General features: G+C 41.5%; 1 protein-coding gene across 1 annotated transcript in view; it reads right to left on the reverse strand.

Moving 5' to 3' along the window:
• LOC121548352 (protein mono-ADP-ribosyltransferase PARP14) overlaps nucleotides 1-18,964 on the reverse strand; it is a gene marked incomplete at its 5' end in the record, with an annotated part of 41,045 nt that overhangs the window by 13,002 nt on the left and 9,079 nt on the right. The window contains 6 exon segments of the mRNA XM_041859798.2: nucleotides 3,627-3,714; nucleotides 6,395-6,616; nucleotides 6,976-7,212; nucleotides 7,452-9,154; nucleotides 9,235-9,459; nucleotides 14,653-14,925. Of these exon segments, the coding sequence (XP_041715732.2) occupies nucleotides 3,627-3,714; nucleotides 6,395-6,616; nucleotides 6,976-7,212; nucleotides 7,452-9,154; nucleotides 9,235-9,459; nucleotides 14,653-14,925 (2,748 nt within the window).

Genomic DNA, 18,964 nt, shown 5'->3' on the forward strand with positions numbered 1-18,964 from the left:
AAGAGTCACACAAGGAAACAAAGGAGTGGATAAATTGGGCAAAGTTTTTCTGGTAACTCATGGAGTGAACTTGGAAGATAAAATTACGCTTAGGGATGTGATTTTGATGCAGGAAGCTGCTTCTACTATTGATAAATAGTTATGGCTAGACCGAGGTGCCGTCAAAGATGCTACTGGTCTTTGGAGAAACCATGAGGGGTTGATAGTAGCGCATCTAGACCTATTAGGTCTGATGATTCAGGAAGCACATGGGTTAGCTAATGTCGCAAGGGGGGAGGTTAGGAGAAAGATCACAAAGGAGTATGGTTTTTGGGTACCATATTTGCTTGAATAGGTTGACTATGTTATAGGTAGGTGCACAATCTGTCTGAAAAATAATGATGGCAGGAGGCCTGTCCGACTAAGTGAAAAGATGCTCAGTCGGTTGCAAAGTTATTGTGTAAAGAAGTCATAAGCAGGTGGAGACTTCCCGATCGAATATCCTCAAATAATGGGAAAGAGTTTTGTGAATAAATCAGTGAAATTGATTTAGCAAAAATTGGGAAAAAAGTCAGACCAAAAAGTTAGGAAAACTAGGGTTGAAGTAACTCTAGGAAATTTGGAATATCTGATTGTGTGATAATTTTTTACATTTTTTTTGCATATTGTTGTGATATTTAGTGCTTTCTTATGAATCAAATTGTGGAAATGGAATGTGATTCATTTTTATATATCATTTATATATCATTTTATATTATTTTGATATTGATGTTTTAATTTTCATGTGTTGCTTTGAAAAAGATACTGGTTGGTATTTTCTTTTCTTCCAGGAGCATAGGGGAATGTGTCGAGTGGGATTCAAAGACTCAAACATGGACAATATGAATGGACTGGAGGAAGTTGAACAAGGACAGTGTGGAAATGTTCAGATTCCATCATCGACGTTGCATTGAAAGTCGACACTGCGGAGGAGCTGCAGTGTAGTGGACTACATTCCAGTGTTATATTCTTTCTGTGTAAATTTTTTGAAGAATGATGTTTTCTGTTGTTGGGTACATGTGGGAACCTCAGATGTTTTTGTTTTTTTCGTTGAAGCTTAGGGATATTGGGTCTAGGCAGGGACAGAGAGAATCCACAGTAGGGTCCGATGGGCATTTTTGATTGTATTTTGTTTTCTGAGGCTTTCATGTGTATTCAATTGCATCATAGTTTAAAATGCATTGATAAAGATTTATAAATTGATCTGGAGTACTTAGGTGGTCGCCTGGGGCAGAGGGGCCGTGAGAGAATTTTCCTGTCTTGATTGATTGATGGATATTTGGAAAGAAAGCTGCCAGATAGGTTTTTCGCTCTCACACTCCATAGAAATTTGTTCACACTCCATACATTTTGGTTTATTGCTAAAGTTACACAAGAAGTCTGATGTAATAAAAATTGTTATTTGTCATAATCCTATTATTTTTGTTTTCGAGACTTAATTAGTCTCGAAGGGGGGAAATATGTAGTATCTGAAGATTCTATGACTTTGGCTGAGGTTTGCATATTCTGCTTTGCTGAAACATCTGGAAAGCATTACTATAGGGGCCCCCTAAAACATAGGAGAGTTTGCTATGTGGAGGTTAGGGATTGGTCTATTAAAATCCACCCATATTATGTTACATAGGATAAATACCATGTTTTGAACAAAGGACTGGGAGATATTAGAGATTGGGTTAGTTGTTGGATTTCTGCAGAAGTCTGTAAATTGATGCTGTAACCTTAGATGTAATAAACCATTATAATCAAGTTCAGTGTCAGCGGATTCCTTGTCCACGCAGCATATCAGCATGGTTGTCTCGACACCACAATACCTTGTCCATAGACTGCTTACAGATAATGGAAACTAATGTCATTTTGCAATTCAGCTGAACTAGCCCTTTAAACCTACAATTTGGAAGGTTTATAGCAACAGTGAACCTATTTCGTTTTAAAGTGGAGATCCCTCAATTACAGTGCATTCAGAAAGTATTCAGACCCCTTTACTTTTTCCACATTTTGTTACGTTACAGCCTTATTCTAAAATGGATTTTAAAAATATATCCTCATCAATCTACACACAATACCCCATAATGACGAAGCAAAAACAGGTTTTTATAAATGTTTGCAAATGTATTACAAATAAAACACGGAAATATCACATTTACACAAGTATTCAGGCCCTTTACTCAGTACTTTGTGGAAACACCTTTGGCAGCGATTACAGCCTCAAGTCTTCTTGAGTATGACGCTACAACCTTGGCACACCTGTATTTGGGGAGTTTCTCCCATTCTTCTCAACATATCCTCTCAAGCTCTGTCAGGTTGGATGGGGAGCGTTGCTGCACAGCTATTTCCAGGTCTCTCCAGAGATGTTAGATCGGGTTCCAGTCCGAGCTCTGGCTGGGCCACTCAAGGACATTCAGAGACTTGTCCTGAAGCCACTCCTGCATTGTCTTGGCTGTGTGTTTATGGTCGTTGTCCTGTTGGAAGGTGAACCTTCGCCCCAGTCTGAGGTCCTGAGCGCTTTGGAGCAGGTTTTCATCAAAGATCTCTCTGTACTTTGCTCCGTTCATCTTTCCCTCGATCCTGACTAGTCTCCCAGTCCCTGCCACTGAAAACATCCCCACAGCATGATGTTGCCACCACTTTGCTTGACGTAGGGATGGTGCCAGGTTTCCTCCTGACGTGACTCTTGGCATTCAGGCCAAAGAGTTCAATCTTGGCTTCATAAGACCAGATAATCTTGTTTCTCCTGGTCTGAGAGTCCTTTAGGTGCCTTTTGGCAAACTCCAAGCGGGCTGTCATGTGCCTTTTACTGAGGAGTGGCTTCCGTCTGGCCACTCTACCATAAAGGCCTGATTGGTGGACTGCTGCAGAGATGGTTGTCCTTCTGTAAGGTTCTCCCATCTCCACAGAGGAACTCTGGAGCTGTCAGAGTGACTATCTGGTTTTTGGTCACCTCCCTGACCAAGGCCCTTCTCCCCTGATTTCTCAGTTTGGCCGGGCGGCTAGCTCTAGGAAGAGTCTGTCTTGGTGGTTCCAAAACTTCTTCCATTTAAGAATGATGGAGGCCACTGTGTTCTTGGGGAACTTCAATGCTGCAGAAGTTTTTTGGTACCCTTCCCCGGATCTGTGCCTGGACACAATCATGTCTCGGAGCTCTACGGACAATTCCTTCGATGTCATGGCTTTGTTTTTTAAATTTTCTTAATACAATTTCTAGAAACCTGTTTTCGCTTTGTCATTATGGGGTATTTTGTGTAGATTGATGAGGAAAATGTTTTATTTAATCCATTTTAGAATAAGGCTGTAACGTAACAAAATGATGAAAAATGGAAGGGGTCTAAATACTTTCCGAATGCACTGTATCATTCTCACAATAGCACATTGGTAATAGTCATTGACACATACACTATATATACAAAAAGTATGTGGACACCCCTTCAAATGAGTGGATTCAGCATTTTCAGCCAAACCCGTTGCTGACAGGTGTATAAAATAAAGTACACAGCCATGCAATCTCTATAGACAAGCATTGGTAGTAGAATGGCCTTACTGAAGAGCTCAATGACTTTCAACGTGGCACTGTCATACAGTATACTTGGGGAAACCATAATTTGTAAACATACCTTTAATCTGCTGAGTAGACACTGCTTCTGAGCCCTCTAAAGTTGCAGACTTGGTTGTGAACCTCTTGTTAAATTCATCATTGAAAGCCTGAAAATAAAATCTAAAGCTTTAAAAACACTAAATGGAAAATCATAAATCAATCTGCTAGCACCAACTCAACCCTCCTTCCTAGAGAACACTTACCAATATGTCCTGGCTATCAATGTTACTCAATCCTGGTCCTGAGTGAGGATCCACAGGGGTTTGTTCTTACCCAGCATTAACACACCTGATGCAGTTACTCTTTGTGTGTCAGGTGTGTTAATGCTGGGCTAGGACCTCCTAATCAGTTATAATCAGTGATTAATGTCCACACCCCCGTAGAAATCTAATTAGCATAATACAACAATCTGTCTGTTTAAGATAGAGATAATGTACAGTTGAAGTCGGAAGTTTACATACACTTAGGTTGGAGTCATTAAAACTCATTTTTCAACCACTCCACAAATTTCTGGTTAACAAACTATAGTTTTGGCAAGTCGGTTAGGACATCTACTTTGTGCATGATACAAGTAATTTTTCCAACAATTGTTTACAGACAGATTATTTCACTTATAATTCACTGTATCACAATTCCAGTGGGTCAGACGTTTACTTACACTAAGTTGACTGTGCCTTTAAACAGCTTGGAAAATTCCAGAAAATGATGTCTTGGCTTTAGAAGCTTCTGATAGGCTAATTGACATCATTTGAGTCAATTGGAGGTGTACCTGTGGATGTATTTCAAGGCCTACCTTCAAACTCAGTGCCTCTTTGCTTGACATCATGGGAAAATCAAAATAAATCAGCCAAGACCTCCTCATGTCTGGTTCAAATTGTAGACCACCACATGTCTGGTTCATACTTGGGAGCAATTTCCAAACACCTGAAGGTACCACGTTCATCTGTACAAACAATAGTACGCAAGTATAAACACCATGGGACCAAGCAGCCGTCATACCGCTCAGGAAGGAGACGCGTTCTGTCTCCTAGAGATGAACGTACTTTGGTGCGAAAAGTGCGAATCAATCCCAGAACAACAGCAAAGGACCTTGTGAAGATGCTGGAGGAAACAGGTACAAAAGTATCTATATCCACAGTAAAACGAGTCCTATATCGACATAACCTGAAAGGCCGCTCAGCAAGGAAGAAGCCACTGCTCCAAAACCGCCATTAAAAAGCCAGACTACGGTTTCCAACTGCACATGGGGACAAAGATCATACTTTTTGGAGAAATGTCCTCTGGTCTGATGAAACAAAAATACAACTGTTTGGCCATAATGACCATCGTTATGTTTGGAGGAAAAAGGGGATAGCTTGCAAGCCGAAGAACACCATCCCAACCGTGAAGCACGGGGGTGGCATCATGCTGTGGGGGTGCTTTGCTGCAGGAGGGACTGGTGCACTTCACAAAATAAATGGCATCAGTAGGAAGGAAAATTATGTGGATATATTGAAGCAACATCTCAAGACATCAGTCAGGAAGTTAAAGCTTGGTCGCAAATGGGTCTTCCAAATGGACAATGACCCCAAGCATACTTCCAACGTTGCGGAAAAATGGCTTAAGGACAACAAAGTCAAGGTATTGGAGTGGCCATCACAAAGCCCTGACCTCAATCCTATAGAACATTTGTGGGCAGAACTGAAAAAGCATGTGCGAGCAAGGAGGCCTACAAACCTGACTCAGTTACACCAGCTCTGTCAGGAGGAATGGGCCAAAATTCACCCAACTTATTGTGGGAAGCTTGTGGAAGGCTACCCGAAACATTTGACCCAAGTTAAACAATTTAAAGGTAATGCTACCAAATACTAATTGAGTGTATGTAAACTTCTAACCCACTGGGAATGTGATGAAATAAATAAAAGCTGAAATAAATCATTCTCTCTAGTATTATTCTGACATTTCACATTCTTAAAATAAAGTGGTGAACCTAACTGACCTAAGACAGGGAATTTTTACTAGGATTAAATGTCAGGAATTGTGAAAAACTGAGTTTAAATGTATTTGGCTAAGGTGTTTGTAAACCCGACAACTTTTTTTCTGAGGTCTTGGCTGATTTCTTTTGATTTTCCGATGATGTCAAGCAAAGAGGCACTGAGTTTGAAGGTAGGCCTTGAAATACATCCACAGGTACACCTCCAATTGACTCAAATGATGTCAATTAGCCTATCAGAAGCTTCTAAAGCCATTACATCATGTTTAAAGGCATAGTCAACTTAGTGTATGTAAACTTCTGACCCACTGGAATTGTGATACAGTGAATTATAAGTGAAATAATCAGTCTGTAAACAATTGTTGGAAAAATTACTGGGTGGGATGCTGAGAAGTATTTCTGTCTGTAATAAAGGCCTTTTTTGGGGAAAAAAACCCCTTCTGATTGGCTGGGCCTGACTCCCCAGTGGATGGGCCTGGCTGCCAAGTGGGTGGGCCTATGCCCTCCTAAGCCCACCCATGGCTGCACCCCTGCCCAGTCATGTGAAATCCATAGATTAGGGAACGATTCATTTATTTCAATTGACTGATTTCATCATATGAACTGTAACTCTTTGAAATTGTTGCATGTTGCGTTTATATTTATACAGGGGTCCTAAAATTCCAAATCAAATAGCTAAATGATCCTTGGTATTTAAAACAATTCCAGACAGCTTAGAAACCCAGCCCCGGGCCTTTAGACTCTAGGGGGTTATTTAGTCTAAGGCATTCAAAAGCTTATTTTTACAGTATTGCATGTTTTTCTGCTTTCCATACCTGGATAGTACCTGGATCACCTGGGTGGAGGATGAACACAACATCCTTCAAGTGTTTGTGCTTCTTCTTACTGCTGAACTTGAGGACTTCATCCAGCATAAGTGAAGCCACCAGATCCTTAGGGAAGCCCAGGTTTCCTGTGCCGATGGCAGGGAAGGTCATCGAGACTAGTTTCTGCTGCTCTGCCGCCACCAGGCATTCCTCCACAATTCCACTCAACAACTGTGGGATGTCAGGCACAAGTTGTTTGTTTTATGTTACCTTTATAAATAAATTGTAGCAAATGTGTTATAATTGGTAATTAGGGGACCAGGCACTGTAGGTTTTTACGATTTTGTCCACCACCAAGCCTTTTAGGACTGCAACTTTTTTTTGCAATACTGTGCTGGATACAGGTTCCATTCAAAATATTGAATTGTAAAAAAAAAAAATACAAAAAAAAAAAATGTACGATACAAATTGATTGAGACAACAATGGGGTGTTCAAAATGACCAGCTTAACTTTGAAAGGTTATAGCAGCGTTTGACAGTATATTTTACTTGATCTAAGAAGTCAGTGAGATACGTAGACAGCTTTCTACCTTCTGTGCTGCACCTTTCCCTTGATCCCACTTAGGGGCGATGGTATGAAACACCAGCTTGCTCTTAAGGTTGCAGCCATCAGTGATGATGACTGCTCCTGCAGCAGCACTGCCAGCGGCCTCCTGTTCTTTTATCAGGTCTTGAAGTCGGGGTCCGGCAGCTTTTAGGATGGCATTGGAGACCGCTCCACTATGAAGTAGCAGGTCTAGACCCACTGTGTTCACAACCACCTGAGTCTGTAACAGACAAACACAAATATTTTATAGATCTTTTAGTTGCACTGCATGGTTAATGGCTAGTTTTAAATGTGTTGTGGATTTAATTCAATGACAATTATTAGTGCATATCATTTAAGTGCCCAAAGGGTAATCTCTGATACTGTATATCCTGTTTTGATTGAATCTATATTGAATGAAGGTTGAACTAAGACAACTGAGACAAAAGCCAGGAACAGGACACACTAGTGATAATTTACCGTAGCATCCTGGATGTTCCCTTTCATCAGGATGATTGTCAACCCCTCTTTGGTCTGCACTCTGTCAGAACCATCCGTACTCTGAATCCGTCTATGCTGGTTCTGTGTCGAGAAGGTTGGATGATTATGTTGCTGATTACTTTTTCCATCACTCCCAAACCCCTTCTGAACTGCGATTTCCATAGCCTGGACCGTCTGGTCATCCTTTTCAACCAGATGGACCACACAGCCAGTCTGTCTCAAGACTTCCTCAACACACATGGCCTCCTTTTCCTTGAAGAACTTCTTTCCACCAGGCTTGGAGACTCTCAAAATATCAAAGGATGTTGAGGATATTAAGTTTTGAAATAAGTCCATGCAGTCCTTGACATAAACCCTGATGCCGCTAAGGCAAATGGCCTTATCTTTGAAAGACACGTTTACTGTGTCTTTAACCTTATCAGACCAAGCATTTTTGTTGTGTTCCTCGATGAATTTGACAATGGCCTTAGACTTGACTTCAAGAGTTTCATCAACTGGAGCATTCTGACATAAGTAGTCTTCAAGTTTTTTCCGAACTGAATCAACAGTTTGCTTATAGCCAGATATTACCACTTTTAGACTTGGATATTCACCAGGTGTCCTGATTATGAATTTCTTGGATGGAGTGTTGAAAGCTTTCTCCAAATCAGTGACAATGTCTTGCCACTCTGATATCTTCAGGACATTGGAGTCCTCAACATCGATGTATTGTGAAATCAAAAGGGTATCTAGTTGGTTTTCTGCTTCGCTCAGGACCTCCTCTGAGACAGCCAAGAGCTGAACTCCCGTTCTTTCTAGTTCTAGTGCTGCATTAATCCCTTGTGAAGTGAAAAGGGAACTGGTAAGTTTTTCCTCATCTCCCTCATTGCTCTTCTGCAGAAACTCAAAGACATAGTTGTCTAATTGCACCATCCTCCGTTTCACTGCCATCCCTCTTTCTATAAACTTCCTGTTAGCACCCAAAACCTCTTGTGTCAAGCCAAATAAGATCACACTCTGGTTCTGATGATTGTACGTCATTTTCAGCTCTGGAAATTCACCTGCAATTTTGTCATGTAGGCCATCTTGCAAAAGTATATGGTAGGTAGAGGGTGTCAGAGGGAACTCCTCTGTTATACCCGTCTTCTCCCTCTCAATGCTGTTGGCAATCCTGTCCATGATCCCATTTAGTGTTTGTTTGAGCCTATCCACATCTTCTTCCAATCCCACCACTTTCACAATACCTCTAGGCTGATCAGGAACTACAACCACCGCTTCCCCTGACATCGCCTTGTGTATTGCACCTTCATATGCTTCCCATGCGTTGGCCTGGATCTGGAGCTCCAAGGACTTGAATTTAGACAAGGCTTGAATGAAGACAGCCTTGGCAGTGGTCTTCCACTTCTTGATGTGCTTGGCTTCGACATCCTTCTGCTGGAGTAGAGAAGGCAGAGGGCTTAACTGGACGGTAGGTTGTTGAAAGTCTACTTTGCAGAAGTGATCAGCCATATTCTTGTGGATGGTCTCTGCAACTCCTTTCTTGTCAGAAAGGTATCTCCAAATGGCCTGGTCAATGTTCTCAGTGAAGGCCGCAGGGAGTTTCAATGTGGGTCTATCTTTGCCATACAGGGCTGTTCCCAGAGATTCATAAAATGGGAAAACTTTCATCTCTTTATTTTTCTGTTTTAGGATTCTGTCAACAGCTAAAAGACAATAAATATTTGTTAATACATCATTTTAAAATATGCATTTTTCCAAGGCATACTGTATACCAATAACTTACCTTTCGAATCTTGAAAGGTGATGATTGCACATTGGTCCTCTTCAGTCATTACAACGTCTTCCACAACCTCATATTTGTCATAGTAGAAGCTGAGGTGTTCTGAACTAAATTTAGGTGGTATGTTTTCAACTTTCACTTTTGCTGTAACCTCCAGGGGTTTGACTCGTAATTGTTTCTGCATGAACTTTCTGTTCCCGGGGCAGCTTGAAATGAAGTGCTCAGTCGCTGCCAAAAAATAAAAGTAGACTAGCTGAGATCTTTTCTTTTTTTCAATCAATGTACTCAGGCAAACCATGTTGAATTATGTTCTGGAGATCTTCTCTTTGAAGTTTGACATACTGTAAATGAAACGTTCCTGAAACTCAAAAAAAACTGGACATATTCAGGTGAACAGTAAACCATAACATTCCAAACATGTATAAGACCTACAGTCGTGGTCAAAAGTTTTGAGGATGACACAAATACTAATTTTCACAAAGTCTGCTGCCTCAGTTTTGATGATGGCAATTTGCATATACTCCAGAATGTCATGAAGAGTGATCAGATGAATTGCAATTAATTGCAAAGTCCCTCTTTGCCATGAAAATGAACTTAATCCCAAAAGAACATTTCCACTGCATTTCAGCCCTGCCACAAAAGGACCAGCTGCCATCATGTCAGTGATTCTCTCATTAACACAGGTGAGTGTGTTGACGAGGACAAGGCTGGAGATCACTCTGTCATGCTGATTGAGTTAGAATAACAGACTGGAAACTTTAAAAGGAGGGTGGTGCTTGAAATCATTGTTCTTCCTCTGTTAACCATGGTTACCTGCAAGGAAACACGTGCCGTCATCATTGCTTTGCACAAAAAGGGCTTCACAGGCAAGGATATTGCTGCTAGTAAGATTGCACCTAAATCAACCATTTATCGGATCATCAAGAACTTCAAGGAGAGAGGTTCAATTGTTGTGAAGAAAGCGTCAGGGCGCCCAAGAAAGTCCAGCAAGCGCCAGGACCGTCTCCTAAAGTTGATTCAGCTGCGGGATCGGGGAACCACCAGTGCAGAGCATGCTCAGGAATGGCAGCAGGCAGGTGTGAGTGCATCTGCACGCACAGTGAGGCGAAGACCTTTGGAGGATGGCCTGGTGTCAAGAAGGGCAGCAAAGAAGCCACTTCTCTCCAGGAAAAACATCAGGGACAGACTGATATTTTGCAAAAGGTACAGGGATTGGACTGCTGAGGACTGGGGTAAAGTCATTTTCTCTGATGAATCCCCTTTCCGATTGTTTGGGGCATCCGGAAAACACCTTGACCCGGAGAAGACAAGGTGAGCGCTACCATCAGTCCTGTGTCCTGCCAACAGTAAAGCATCCTGAGACCATTCATGTGTGCGGTTGCTTCTCAGCCAAGGGAGTGGGCTCACTCACAATTTTGCCAAAGAACACAGCCATGAATAAAGAATGGTACCAACACATCCTCCGAGAGCAACTTCTCCCAACCATCCAAGAACAGTTTGGTGACCACCAATGCCTTTTCCAGGATGATGGAGCACCTTGCCATAAGGCAAAAGTGATAACTAAGGGGCTCGGGGAACAAAACATAGACATTTTGGGTCCATGACCAGGAAACTCCCCAGACCTTAATCCCATTGAGAATTTGTGGTCGATCCTCAAGAGGCGGGTGGACAAACAAAAACCCACAAATTCTGACAAACTCCAAGCATTGATTATGCAAGAATGGGCTGCCATCAGTCAGGATGTGGCCCAGAAGCTAATTGACAGCATGCCAGGGTGGATTCCAGAGGTCTTGAAAAAGAAGGGTCAACACTGCAAATATTGACTCTTTGCGTAAACTTAATGTAATTGTCAATAAAAGCCTTGACACTTATGGAATGCTTGTAATTATACTTCAGTATACCATAGTAACATCTGACAAAAATATATCATAACACTGAAGCAGGAAACTTTGTGAAGACCAATACTTGTCATTCTCAAAACTTTTGACCACGACTGTACACTGTAAAGGGGTTGCTGTGAATTTGACAGTTATTTAAAGGCAGCTCGTGATAAGTTAGTTACTGTAGTGTATTTGATATTGCAGTACATCTACTGTAATCTAAATACAGTATCAAAGCATATACTGTGTAATGACACACAGTACAATACCGTAAAATTGACTGTATTATACTGTAAAAAAGTTATTGCTACTGTAATTGGAATGAATGAATGAATGCAATTCATTGAGGGGAGATTGGGTTTGTATTTCACAGTAGGTTGGGTGTTAGGTAATGTTTTTACACATCACAGCATATCAATGAATATGTTGTGTTTTATATCACTTGCACTTCTAGAGGCCTTAACAAAGGCTTCCAAACTGGCAGCGACTACAGGGCAAAACAGATCAAAAGGACATAGCAAAATCCTCAACCAGTAGAAACGAGGAAGCTACAGGGGCCAAACAGACCAAAAGGACATAGCAAAATCCTCAACCAGTAGAACCACATATGAGTTAAATTGGAACAGCGTTCTCACTAACGGGTGCAACAAATATAGCCTCTAATAAGGCACTCCTCCAAATATGGTAATGAGACAGAAACAACAATAACATGCAATCCCTTGTGGTCAAAAGGTTTTTGCCGTTCAAAAGATATGGTCCAGTGCTGAATTACAGTACAATTTGAAATACAGCAATTTTCTCTTCCCACAATGCACCATAATTTATAGTATGCTGCAGTATTGTGGCATTTTACAGTATTTTACTGTTGATAATACCCCAAATCACTTATAAATTACAGTTTTCCATTAAAGGGTAGTATTTGTTAGCTGGGATGTAACCACTCTTCATTTCATAGACAGAGTTCCAGATGTAAGGGTTGACAGTCCATGGGATCTACATAATACTTTCAATTATTTTTAAGCTATACATCATTTGTTTACAAAGACTCAAATAACAACAAACACATAAACAAAGGAGTAAAACCACATATTTGGGGTTATGATGGGGTACGAACGTTTTACTAAGCTCATGAGGCACTTACAGTGCATTCAGAAAGTATTCAGACCCCTTCACTTTTTCCAGATTGTGTTATGTTAAAGCCTTATTCTAAAATGTATTACATAGTTTTTTCCCCTCATCAATCTACACAAAATAACCCATAATGACAAAGCAAGAACAGGTTTTTAGAATTTCTTGAAATAACTGAAATATCACATTTACATAAGTATTCAGACCCTTTACTCAGTACTTTTGTTGGAGCACCTTTGGCAGCTATTACAGCCTCGTCCTCTTGGGTATGACGCTACAAGCTTGGCACATCTGTATTTGGGGAGTTTCTCCCATTGTTCTCTGCAGTTCCTCTCAAGCTCTGTCAGGTTGGGGACCTTCAATGCTGCAGAAATGTTTTGGTACCCTTTCCTAGATCTGTGCCTGGACACAATCCTGTCTCGGAGCTCTACGGACAATTCCTTTGACCTCATGGCTTGGTTTTTGCTCTGACATGCACTGTAAACTGTGAGACCTTATACAGTGGGGAAAAAAAGTATTTAGTCAGCCACCAATTGTGCAAGTTCTCCCACTTAAAAAGATGAGAGAGGCCTGTAATTTTCATCATAGGTACACGTCAACTATGACAGACAAATTGAGGAAAAAAAATCCAGAAAATCACATTGTAGGATTTTTTATGAATTTATTTGCAAATGATGGTGGAAAATAAGTATTTGGTCACCTACAAACAAGCAAGATTTCTGGCTCTCACAGACCTGTAACTTCTTCTTTAAGAGGCTCCTCTGTCCTCCACTCGTTACCTGTATTAATGGCACCTGTTTGAACTTGTTATCAGTATAAAAGACACCTGTCCACAACCTCAAACAGTCACACTCCAAACTCCACTATGGCCAAGACCAAAGAGCTGTCAAAGGACACCAGAAACAAAATTGTAGACCTGCACCAGGCTGGGAAGACTGAATCTGCAATAGGTAAGCAGCTTGGTTTGAAGAAATCAACTGTGGGAGCAATTATTAGGAAATGGAAGACATACAAGACCACTGATAATCTCCCTCGATCTGGGGCTCCACGCAAGTTCTCACCCCGTGGGGTCAAAATGATCACAAGAACGGTGAGCAAAAATCCCAGAACCACACGGGGGGACCTAGTGAATGACCTGCAGAGAGCTGGGACCAAAGTAACAAAGCCTATCATCAGTAACACACTACGCCGCCAGGGACTCAAATCCTGCAGTGCCAGACGTGTCCCCCTGCTTAAGCCAGTACATGTCCAGGCCCGTCTGAAGTTTGCTAGAGTGCATTTGGATGATCCAGAAGAGGATTGGGAGAATGTCATATGGTCAGATGAAACCAAAATAGAACTTTTAGGTAAAAACTCAACTCGTCGTGTTTGGAGGACAAAGAATGCTGAGTTGCACCATACCTAATGTGAAGCATGGGGGTGGAAACATCATGCTTTGGGGCTGTTTTTCTGCAAAGGGACCAGGGCGACTGATCCGTGTAAAGGAAAGAATGAATGGGGCCATGTATCGTGAGATTTTGAGTGAAAACCTCCTTCCATCAGCAAGGGCATTGAAGATGAAACGTGGCTGGGTCTTTCAGCATGACAATGATCCCAAACACACCGCCCGGGCAACGAAGGAGTGGCTTCGTAAGAAGCATTTCAAGGTCCTGGAGTGGCCTAGCCAGTCTCCAGATCTCAACCCCATATGAAATCTTTGGAGGGAGTTGAAAGTCCGTGTTGCCCAGCGACAGCCCCAAAACATCACTGCTCTAGAGGAGATCTGCATGGAGGAATGGGCCAAAATACCAGCAACAGTGTGTGAAAACCTTGTGAAGACTTACAGAAAACGTTTGACCTGTGTCATTGCCAACAAAGGGTATATAACAAAGTATTGAGAAACTTGTGTTATTGACCAAATACTTATTTTCCACCATAATTTGCAAATAAATTCATTAAAAATCCTACAATGTGATTTTCTGGAATTTTATTTCTCATTTTGTCTGTCATAGTTGACGTGTACCTATGATGAAAATTACAGGCCTCTCTCATCTTTTTAAGTGGGAGAACTTGCACAATTGGTGGCTGACTAAATACTTTTTTTCCCCACTGTATAGACAGGTGTGTGCCTTTCCAAATCATGTCCAATCAATTGGATTTACAACAGGTGGACTCCAATCAAGTTGTAGAAACATCTCAAGGATGATCAATGGAAACAGGATGCACCTGAGCTCAATTTTGACTCTCATAGCAAATGTTCAAACATTTCTGAAAACATGTTTTCGCTTTGTCATGATGGGGTATTTTATTTTATTTTATTTTTTTATCCATTTTAGAATAAAGCTGTAATTTAACTAAATGTGGAAAAAGTGAAGGGGTCTGAATAATTTCCGAAAGCACTGTATAAGCTGTAAACTTTTTTTCATTTGTTTACCTTTTGCATTTTGAAAAGTCACAACAGCCAAGCAGGTGTCAGGTAGGATCTCCAGACTGAAGTTCTCTGATGCAGAAGGACAGTCTTTTAAAACATTCTCCACCAGCATCTCCAATAACTCCTGGTCCATACTCTCCTGAATGTTCTCCAACAAGGCTGAGGTTGACCCCTGCTCTTCCTCGTCCGTTGGTGCACTCACACTAACCGTCTCCCTCTGAATCTCAAGAGGGGCTGTGTTTCCACCCTGAAGTAAGTATTTTGGAACAGTAGCAGCTGAGAATGAACAAATTGATTGCTGTAAATGTAAAAGTGTGTCCAAACTTTTGACTGGTACTGTGTGTATATAAAAAAATCATACATTTATAGTGAAACCATTTTTTACAGATTTTTACAGCCAACAAGTGCTAAGCATATGTGGGAACTCCTTCAAGACTGTTGGAAAAGCATTCCAGGTGAAGCTGGTTGAGAGAATGCCAAGAGTGTGCAAAGCTGTCATCTAGTTAAATGGTGGCTATTTGAAGAATCTCAAATATAAAATATATTTTGATTTGTTTAGCAATTTTTTGGTTACTACATGATTCCATATGTGCCTTTTCATAGTTTTGATGTCTTCACTATTATTCTACAATGTAAAAATAAAGAAAACCCCTTGAATGAGTAGGTGTGTCCAAACTTTTGACTGGTACTGTGTGAAATATATATATATATATATATATATATATATATATATATATATATATATATATATATATATATGCTTATTTTGGGGAATTTAAACCATTTACTTGTGTTACAAAAGGTTAATAAAATAAAAAAATAAAAAGTGTTACTGCTCAACAGTGTCTCTGCAATTTTTATTTTTAAACCTAGAACTATGCTGACGCGTTTAGGGTTAAATCACATGAGAAGAAAAAATTTTAAGTCTGGAAAAAAAAAACATCAAATATTGATTTTTTGTGTGTAATTCCCCTTTAATTGCCCATCTAACCAGAGCGGAATGTGTCTGTCTAGCAATGTTTCTGTCTACCCACAAGATCATAAGCATCGCCAACTGGCTACACAAAGGGATAGATAAACGTGCGCACCACCAGACACATACGGGCAACATTGCTGAAGGTCAATAGGCAAATATTGTATTACATTTTGCTTTTTAAGCCAATATTTGGCTTACCAGTGGTGGGATAATGTACTGTAATTGTGGTTTTGTTTGGAAAGTAGCGTAGGACCTTGCGTTGTCCGATACTTGTGAGATTTGTTTATGACAGTGTGGTGGAACACGTGAAAAATGTATTTTCAGAATTGTTTGGCGAGTTACTCATAGGTGGGCTGCAAGCTCGCGATCAACCTGTTGGATACCCCTGCTTTAAGCCAATACTATCTCCATCTGCTGGCATGGTGAATACCTACCACATACATGTGAACTCTCTTTCCTTGTCCCCTTTCCATCCTTTTCTCCCCTCCATTGCTTTCTTATCTCCCTTTCCACCTATCCTTTCCTTACTTCCTTTCCACTCCTCCTTTCCTAGCTTCCTTTCCTCCTTTCCTAGTTACATTTCCTTTCATCATTTCCTTGCTTTATTTTCCTTTTCTCCCTTCCAGTGGCGATCCGTCATTCAGGGCAGCGTTGCGCTGTGATTGGCTCAGTGTTCTCTCACTCATGGGGGACACTAGGTCACCGCCAAGTCTAAGGGTAGAGCTACAAAATTCAAGCCCCTTGTGTGCTGCCATAGAGTTATATTAGAAGTGACCAATCCAAGAAGGCTGAAGGTCATTGGCCACAGATAAAATTACGTCAAATCACATTATATCTATAGTAGCTTTGATTGGACTGATTATGTCAACATCATACTTTAAAAATCTTGGCTAGCAGTCATCATCATGAATCAAGTCGACAATCTACTGGCATGTTCTTTTTAATCCTTATCATATGAAGAGAAATAATGAAGAGAAATTATAGATACAATTTATCGGTGCTCATCAGCTATTGGAAATAAACATTACACAACAAGTTGGAAATCTCAAATTCAACAATGCGTGGTTTGGAAGGAATCGGTGGCTAACTGCAAGCATTCTGAAAGAGCTGCAAAATCTGGACCCCTACAAATCATCTGGGCTAGACAATCTGGACCCTTTCTTTCTAAAATTAGCCGCCAAAATTGTCGCAACCCCTATTACTAGCCTGTTCAACCTCTCTTTCGTAACGTCTGAGATCCCCAGAGATTGGAAAGCTGCCGCGGTCATCCCCGTCTTCAAACTGTTACAAACCTATATCCATCCTTCCCTGCCTTTCTAAAGTTTTTGAAAGCCAAGTTAACAAACAGATCACCGACCATTTCGAATCACAGCGTACCTTCTCCGCTATGCAATCCGGTTTCCGAGCTGCTCATGGGTGCACCTCAGCCACGCTCAAGGTCCGAAACGATATTATAACCACAATCGATAATAGACAGTACTGTGCAGCCGTCTTCATCGACCTGGCCAAGGCTTTCGACTCTGTCAACCACAGCATTCTTATTGGCAGACTAAATAGCCTTGGTTTCTCAAATGACTGCCTCGCCTGGTTTACCAACTACTTCTCAGATAGAGTTCAATGTGTCAAATCGGAGGGCCTGTTGTCTGGACCTATGGCAGTCTCTATGGGGGTGCCACAGGGTTCAATTCTTGGGCCGACTCTTTTCTCTGTGTATATCAATGATGTCGCTCTTGCTGCTGGTGATTCTCAGATCCATCTCTACGCAGACGACACCATTTTGTATACATCTGGCCCTTCATTGGACACTGTGTTAACAAACCTCCAAACGAGCTTCCATGCCATACAACACTCCTTCCGTAGCCTCCAACTGCTCTTAAACACAAGTAAAACTAAATGCATGCTCTTCAATCGAACGCTGCTGGCACACGCCCACCCGACTAGAATGACTACTCTCGACGGGTCTGACCTAGAGGATGTGGACAACTACAAATACCTAGGTGTCTGGTTAGACTGTAAACTCTCCTTCCAGACTCACATTAAGCATCTCCAATCCAAAGTTAAATCTAGAATCGGCTTCCTATTTCGCAACAAAGCCTCCTTCACTCATGCTGCCAAACATGCCATCGTAAAACTGACTATCCTACCGATCCTTGACTTTGGCGATGTCATTTACAAAATAGCCTCCAACACTCTACTCAGCAAATTGGATGTAGTCTATCACAGTGCCATCCGTTTTGTCACCAAAGCCCCATATACAGTGAGGGAAAAAAGTATTTGATCCCCTGCTGATTTTGTACGTTTGCCCACTGACAAAGACATGATCAGTCTATAATTTTAATGGTAGGTTTATTTGAACAGTGAGACACAGAATAACAAAAAAATAATCCAGAAAGACGCATGTCAAAAATGTTATCAATTGATTTGCATTTTAATGAGAGAAATAAGTATTTGACCCCTCTGCAAAACTGACTTAGTACTTGGTGGCAAAACCCTTGTTGGCAATCACGGAGGTCAGACGTTTCTTGTAGTTGGCAACCAGGTTTGCACACATCTCAGGAGGGATTTTGTCCCATGCCTCTTTGCAGATCTTCTCCAAGTCATTAAGGTTTCGAGGCTGACGTTTGGCAACTCGAACCTTCAGCTCCCTCCAAAGATTTTCTATGGGATTAAGGTCTGGAGACTGGCTAGGCCACTCCAGGACCTTAATGTGCTTCTTCTTGAGCTACTCCTTTGTTTCCTTGGCCGTGTGTTTTGGGTCATTGACATGCTGTTATACCCATCCACGACCCATTTTCAATGCCCTGGCTGAGGGAAGGAGGTTCTCACCCAAGATTTGACGGTACATGGCCCCGTCCATCGTCCCTTTGATGCGGTGAAGTTGTCCTGTCCCCTTAGCAGAAAAACACCCCCAAAGCATAGTGTTTCCACCTCCATGTTTGACGGTGGGGATGGTGTTCTTGGGGTCATAGGCAGCATTCCTCCTCCTCCAAACATGGCGAGTTGAGTTGATGCCAAAGAGCTCGATTTTGGTCTCATCTGACCACAACACTTTCACCCAGTTCTCCTCTGAATCATTCAGATGTTCATTGGCAAACTTCAGACGGGCCTGTATATGTGCTTTCTTGAGCAGGGGGACCTTGCGGGCGCTGCAGGATTTCAGTCCTTCACGGCGTAGTGTGTTACCAATTGTTTTCTTGGTGACTATGGTCCCAGCTGCCTTGAGATCATTGACAAGATCCTCCCGTGTAGTTCTGGGCTGATTCCTCACCGTTCTCATGATCATTGCAACTCCACGAGGTGAGATCTTGCATGGAGCCCCAGGCCGAGGGAGATTGACAG

Source organism: Coregonus clupeaformis, chromosome 15 (assembly GCF_020615455.1).
Source record: "Coregonus clupeaformis isolate EN_2021a chromosome 15, ASM2061545v1, whole genome shotgun sequence".
Lineage (NCBI taxonomy): Eukaryota > Metazoa > Chordata > Actinopteri > Salmoniformes > Salmonidae > Coregonus > Coregonus clupeaformis.